The 7,565-nt window shown below is 45.0% G+C and overlaps 1 protein-coding gene across 2 annotated transcripts; it reads left to right on the top strand.

Moving 5' to 3' along the window:
* The first annotated feature begins 206 nt into the window (after positions 1-206).
* On the top strand, positions 207-7,289 carry LOC146525486 (uncharacterized). 2 transcript variants are annotated; one of them, XR_014874692.1, is made up of 2 exons: positions 207-6,914; positions 7,110-7,289. XR_014874692.1 is itself a non-coding variant. In XM_085163803.1 (2 exons), exon 2 carries the CDS (start codon positions 850-852, stop codon positions 6,565-6,567), a length of 5,718 nt encoding a protein of 1,905 aa, XP_085019929.1. In that variant the 5' UTR covers positions 207-475; positions 671-849; the 3' UTR covers positions 6,568-7,289. The 2 variants fall into 2 exon arrangements, 1 of the variants encoding a protein (XP_085019929.1); XM_085163803.1 differs by having other exon boundaries at positions 207-475; positions 671-7,289.
* Positions 7,290-7,565: the final 276 nt, after the last annotated feature.

Below are 7,565 nucleotides of genomic sequence, written 5' to 3'. Positions count from 1 at the left end.
TATCAAACAGTTCAATATCGATACGAGTATCGTTGCACCCCTAATATACATACATACATACATATATATATATATATATATATATATATATATATATATATATATATATATATATATATAAAAATTGCGTTATGGTATATACATGTACCATAACGTGAAGGTATATATAACAGAAACAATTAAAAAAGGAATTACAATAAATGATAGAGCCTATTCTGCCCCTCGGTTGTTACTTTGTTGGGTTTCTTTGGCTGGCGCATTTCTCAGGTTTCCCAATAGTGGGCAGTATTACCCCTTCAGTTTGTGGCTTCTTCTTTGGTTATTTGGTGTGCACCACACTGCCCCCTTTGGTGATGGGTTGTAAGCAGCAGGCAAAGTTCACGCAGGCAGTGGGAGAAAATGCATGGAGCAGAGAACAAGCTGCGAAACTTTAAGCCCAGTGTACATTGTTGGGGAGTTTGTTGAGCCATAATCTGTAAGTAAGCAATGTCTAACTTCATTTTCTGTAAGATTTGTTACTTTCATGTTACTTTAAAGGTTATTTGAACGTATAAGGAAAGATGTTTATGGTGAATGTAAAGCGTAAGGAAAGCTATGTTGCTAACTTCTGTTTTGTTTACAAAATATGTTGATACTGATGCTTACGTATTATTTTACTGTATGTTCACAGTCTTACAAATTAAAAGAGGAAAAAATGGTCTTCAGTTAAAGACACAAAGACAAAGCGATGTGTCCTGTCGTTCCTGGAACCATCTCCTCTTATGTTAAGCTCGCTGCATAGGGTGAATAGCCATACATTCACCTGAGGGCAGCAGAGTAAGAAGATTATCTACCTATCAAGCACCCAAGATGTCTCAGCCTGAAGCGTCACCGCCTCTCTCCCAGATGGTGGTCCGGTCAGAGTGCCACTCACGCTCTTCACGCTCTTCACGTCGTTCATCCACCAGTCAAGCTGCAGCCCGAGCCAGAGCAGAAGCAGAAGCCGCCCGCACTAGAGCACAGTACGCCAAACGCCAGATCGACATGGAGGTTGAGAAGGCACGCATCGAGGCAACACTAAACGCTCTAAAGAAGGAGGGTGAGGCTGAAGCAGCGCTCGCCGCAGCTCATGTCCTGGAAGCGGCAGCCGACGAGGAGCATGACGCCGTTGACCTCACAGAACAAGGAGTCTCCTGTAAGACACCTCCTTCCATCAGACGCGCTCAAGATTATGTGAACGCTCACTTCACTAACCGCAGCTTGGTAGTTAATGAAGACAGAAAGCCTGATACAGGACAACTGGTTGGTAATAACGACGCTCAGCATCTACGACAGAGTCAACCACCAGTTGCTTCCTCTCCAGGTGAACATCTCACTGATTTTGTAAATCAGAAGCAACCAAGGCCCCCTCTTATAAACAGAAAAACTGACATTTCAACCCAGCCTAAACCTTCATTGCCTCCACAGACTGAACTCTCAGATTTCACAGCCTATCTAGCACGCCGTGATCTGCTGACAGCGGGATTCAAGGTTTTTGACAACCGTCCTGAGTCTTACTTGTCCTGGAAGTCCATTTTCCGCAACGCCATAGAAGGCCTCAACCTCAAGTTCAGCGAAGAGCTTGACCTCCTCACCAAGTGGCTCAGCGGGGAGTCACTACAACATGCGCTGAGGATCAGAGCGGTCCATGTGAACAACCCACACACAGGTCTTCAACGTTTGTGGCAACGTCTGGACAAAAGTTTTGGTTCTCCAGAGGTAGTCGAAGCGTCACTTTTCCAACGCTTACAGTCTTTTCCAAAAATATCTAATAAGGACACTCACTTATTGCAGGAGCTTGCAGATCTCCTGTTGGAGTTAGAGTATGCACAAAGTGAAAATTATCTACCCGGCCTTAGCTTTCTGGACACCCCAAGGGGGATAAACCCGATAGTGGAAAAGCTCCCCTATGGACTCCAGGAGTCCTGGGTGAAACAGGGGACAAAATACAAAAGGGACAACGGTGCAGTTTACCCACCTTTCTCATATTTTGTTCAGTTTATAAATGATTATGCAGAAATGAAAACAGATCCTAGCTTTATGTTACAAAGTTCAAACATAGTAGCTCCAAAACCTGATAAGCCATTGTTGAAACCAACTAAATACAGAGGTGCGGTTGCAGTGAACAGAACAGATATTAGTCAACCAAATGTCACAGCTCGAACGTCAGTTCTCAACCCAGACAGACAATGTCCTATTCACCACAAGCCCCATTCACTTGCCAAATGCAGGGGTTTTAGGTCAAAAACACTAGATGAAAGGAAAAGCATCCTCAAAGAACATGCTATTTGTTATAAGTGTTGTTCTTCCACAGGTCACCGAGCTAACGATTGCAAAGCCATTATCCAATGCTCGGAATGTAATAGTGACGCTCACGTGTCTGCCATGCATGCTGGCCCACCTCTGTGGGCAACCAAGGACTCTAACCTCCTGCCTCAAAGCCACGGCGGGGAGTCTGATCCTTCAAGCCCTGTAACCACAACTGCTTGCACAGAGGTGTGTGGCCCACGTCTAAAAGGCAAATCCTGCTCTAAGATTTGTTTAGTCGACGTGTATCCCCGCACAAATCCTGAAGAGAAAAAGAGGATGTACGCCATGTTGGATGATCAAAGCAACTCATCCTTAGCCAGGTCTGCTTTCTTCGACATGTTTCATGTGAAAGGCACTATGCTCCCATACACCATGAAAACATGTGCAGGTTTGTCAGAGGCTGGAGGACGCAGAGCAACTAATTTCGTTATTCAGGATGTAAATGGGGAAGTGTCCATGGTGCTGCCCACACTGACAGAATGTGATCACATTCCAGATAATAGAGATGAGATACCCACCAAGGAGGCTGTGTCAGCTCACCCTCATCTACACGCACTCGCTTCACAGATCCCTCCTCTGGACCCAGCCGCGGACATTCTCCTCCTCTTGGGCCGGGACATCATCCAAGCTCACAAGGTTCGCAGTCAGGTAAATGGTCCAAACAGTGCACCTTATGCCCAACGCCTCGATCTGGGATGGGTGGTTGTAGGTGATGTCTGCCTCTCAGGTGCCCACAAACCCACAGTAAACTCTTTCAAGACAGACATTCTGAATAACGGGCGCCCTACCTCCCTTAGCCCCTGTGCAAGCAAAATCTATATAAAAGACAAATACACAGAAAGCTGTCCTAAATTCGAGAAGACACAAGCAGAAGTAGGCAGACACATTTTCCAGCAAACAGCAGATGATGACAAAACTGCTCTTTCAGTAGAAGATGCATTATTTCTGGAAATTATGCACAGAGACTTTACTAAAGATGAGGCGAACAATTGGGTAGCTCCACTCCCATTCCGCTCCCCCAGACAGCGTTTACCCAACAATAGGGACCAAGCCCTCAGTCGCTTAATGACGCTCCGCAAAACACTGAAAAAGAAACCTGAAATGAAAGAACATTACATTGAGTTTTTAGACAAAACTTTCAGTAAGGGCCACGCTGAACCAGCTCCAGCTTTAGCTCCAGAACAAGAATGCTGGTATCTCCCTAGTTTTGGCATTTATCACCCTCAGAAGCCAGGAAAAATTAGGGTGGTTTTTGATTCAAGTGCGCAATACAACAATGTTTCTCTCAATGATGTGCTACTAAAAGGGCCAGATCTCAATAATTCTCTTGTGGGAGTTCTGATGCGTTTCAGGTCCGACCCATACGCAGTCATGGCCGACGTGGAGCAAATGTTTTACAATTTTGTTGTCAGAGAAGACCACCGCAACTACCTTCGCTTCTTGTGGTTCAAAAACCATGATCTGGATGGAGAAGTACAGGAATTCAGGATGAGAGTCCACGTGTTCGGGAACTGCCCCTCCCCATCAGTGGCCATTTATGGACTGAAACGAACAGCGATGGAGGGAGAAAAAGAACACGGCAATGATGTAAGAGAGTTCATTGAACGCCACTTTTATGTGGATGATGGACTAAAATCATTTCCTTCCACTGATGAGGCCATCAACATTCTCTGTGGGGCTCAGAAGATGCTGGCTCAGTGTAACATACGCCTGCATAAAATCTCATCCAACTGTCCTACCATCACAAACGCTTTTCCAAGTGAGGACCTTGCAGCTGACATGCAGGGCCTTGACCTTGGGCAGACACCCATGCAGCGAAGCTTGGGCTTGGGCTGGGACCTGTCTACAGACTTGTTCAGGTTCCAAATAACCGTCAATGAGAAGCCCTTTACCAAGCGTGGTGTGTTATCAGTCGTTAATAGTGTGTATGACCCACTCGGCTTTGCTGTCCCTGTCATTGTAGAGGGCAGGGTCATACTCAGAGACATTTCCACTGACATTTGTGAATGGGACACTGAACTCCCTAAAGACAAATTACAACAGTGGCAACAGTGGAAACACTCCCTCAAACATCTACAACAACTTGAGATTCCCAGAATGTTCACCTCAATACCACTCTCTGCAGCAGTGACTAAGGAAATCCATGTTTTCTGCGATGCCTCTACCAAGGCAGTGGCCGCTGTTGCCTACCTTAAACTCACAGACAGAGACGGTCATAGTGAAGTGGGCTTCCTTCTCGGCAAGGCACGGCTTGCCCCAAGACCAGACATCACCATACCCAGACTTGAGCTCTGTGCAGCGGTCCTGGCTGTCGAGGTGGCAGAGTTAGTCGTGGACGAGCTGGACATCGCAGTTGATCAGGTGAGCTTCTATTCAGACTCCAAAGTAGTCCTTGGTTACATTTTCAACACAAAGAGGCGTTTTTACATCTATGTGCACAACAGAGTGGAACGCATCAGGCGATCCACACAAGCTCACCAGTGGCATTATGTGCCCACTCACTTAAATCCTGCTGATCATGCCACGCGCGCATTACCTGCTGAGCAGCTTTCTACCTCCACATGGCTCAGTGGACCTGCTTTTCTTACCAAGTCAGAAATAGGTCAATCTCAGGCAGAGTCGTTTGATCTTGTAGACCCAGAGACTGACAACGAACTGCGTCATGAGGTAACTACTTGTGTTACCACTCTTGCAAAGGATGTATTCAGTAGTGCCAGATTCGAAAGGTTTTCTAGTTGGAATGTACTACTGAAGGCTATATCTAAACTCCGACACATTGTTCAGTCCTTTAAGCAGAACATAGAAGGCACCTGTCAGGGCTGGCACAGCTGTAGTGAGCATTTAACCGAAAAGCAGCTCGATCAAGCTAAGATCATTATCATTCGCACTGTCCAAAGAGAAGTCTATGCAGAAGACATAAGACAGCTTGAAAAGAGTATGCCCCTCAAAAGTTCAAGCCCACTTAGCAAACTGAACCCATTTCTTGATACAAATGGAATCCTCAGAGTGGGTGGGAGACTAAGACGAGCACAGTTGACTTCGGATGAAACAAATCCTATCCTCATCCCTGCCAAACACCACCTTGCCCAGCTCATTATAAGACACTTCCATGTGAAAGTATGCCATCAGGGCAGACATTTTACTGAAGGGGCAGTCAGAGCTGCAGGCTTTTGGATTGTGGGAGGAAAAAGAGCAATAAGCAAAACGATATTCAGCTGCGTGACATGTCGAAAACTAAGAGGCAGACAGCAGGAACAGATTATGGCTGAGCTACCAGAGGATAGGCTGTCCACTGACCCTCCGTTCACACATGTAGGGCTTGATGTGTTCGGGCCCTGGTCTGTCACTGTCAGAAAAACGCGTGGTGGGCAAGCGGATGCAAAGCGATGGGCAGTCATATTTACGTGCATGAGTACACGGGCCATTCACATTGAAGTTATAGAATCAATGGACACGTCATCATTCATCAATGCCCTGCGTCGTTTTTTTGCCATCAGAGGTGCAGTCAAACTTCTTAGGTCCGATTGTGGGACAAATTTTGTGGGTGCCTGCAAAGAGCTGCAAATAGACAAACAGGGCTGCTACAACAGCAAACTAAACAGCTTTCTTGAAGACTCTGGCTGCAAATGGCTATTCAACCCCCCACATGCATCGCATATGGCTGGCTCCTGGGAGCGAATGATTGGGGTCACGCGCAAAATCCTTGATGCAATGCTCCTAGAACACAGGAATGCAAAGCTTACCCATGAAATACTAGTGACCTTAATGGCTGAAGTCACTGCAATAGTGAATGCTCGTCCGTTAACAGCAGTTTCTGCAGATCCAGATAACCCAGTCATCCTTACCCCAGCCATGCTGCTCACGCAAAAGGTTACGACCCCACCAATCCCACCAGGTCAGTTTGGAAACAGTGATCTGTTCAAAGCTCAATGGAGGCGCGTACAATACCTCGCTGATGTCTTCTGGAGACGATGGAAAAAAGAATACATCTCAGGACTTCAGGACCGCCGCAAATGGAAAACAGTAAAGCCTAACCTACAAACAGGAGATGTTGTTCTTTTAAGAGAGACACTCGAACATAGGAACAACTGGCCACTTGGACTTATCACCAAAACCTTTCCCAGTGAGGATGGGCTTGTAAGGAAGATAGAGGTGAGGATTTTCCGCAAGGGTGAACACAAGTGCTACATAAGGCCTATAAGTGAGGTTGTGCTATTAGTGTCTAAGGATTGTACTTAGAAGCAGAAACTTTGTTTCATTGTATGTCACTTGCCTTTTACATGTTAGTTGAGGGTGACATTCCATGGATGTCAGGCGGGGAGTATTCTGCCCCTCGGTTGTTACTTTGTTGGGTTTCTTTGGCTGGCGCATTTCTCAGGTTTCCCAATAGTGGGCAGTATTACCCCTTCAGTTTGTGGCTTCTTCTTTGGTTATTTGGTGTGCACCACACTGCCCCCTTTGGTGATGGGTTGTAAGCAGCAGGCAAAGTTCACGCAGGCAGTGGGAGAAAATGCATGGAGCAGAGAACAAGCTGCGAAACTTTAAGCCCAGTGTACATTGTTGGGGAGTTTGTTGAGCCATAATCTGTAAGTAAGCAATGTCTAACTTCATTTTCTGTAAGATTTGTTACTTTCATGTTACTTTAAAGGTTATTTGAACGTATAAGGAAAGATGTTTATGGTGAATGTAAAGCGTAAGGAAAGCTATGTTGCTAACTTCTGTTTTGTTTACAAAATATGTTGATACTGATGCTTACGTATTATTTTACTGTATGTTCACAGTCTTACAAATTAAAAGAGGAAAAAATGGTCTTCAGTTAAAGACACAAAGACAAAGCGATGTGTCCTGTCGTTCCTGGAACCATCTCCTCTTATGTTAAGCTCGCTGCATAGGGTGAATAGCCATACATTCACCTGAGGGCAGCAGAGAGCCATTTATTTAACATCTTAAATACTAGTTTAAGTATTTAAGATGTTAAATAGTAACTAGATTTTATTTGATTAAAAAGTATCATTCTAATTTTCATTGCTTCTGCAGATTCTGGTGCATACTACATAAAACCTGATTTTCTAGTTTCAGTTTTAATTACCTTTAATAATGACCAAGGTAATTAGACCCTAATTAGTGAAGTATGAAGTTGCCCTATTGTTAAACAGTATCTGAGATACTAAGGATGCTCTCTTTGGAGAGTTTTGTAAATAAAAGTTCTCCAAAGAGAGCGTCCTAAGATGATGAAG

Source organism: Neolamprologus multifasciatus, chromosome 1, assembly GCF_963576455.1.
Source record: "Neolamprologus multifasciatus chromosome 1, fNeoMul1.2, whole genome shotgun sequence".
Classification (NCBI taxonomy): Eukaryota; Metazoa; Chordata; class Actinopteri; order Cichliformes; family Cichlidae; genus Neolamprologus; species Neolamprologus multifasciatus.
Note: the sequence above shows the minus strand (reverse complement) of the source record. Positions and strands in the feature narration are given on the sequence as shown.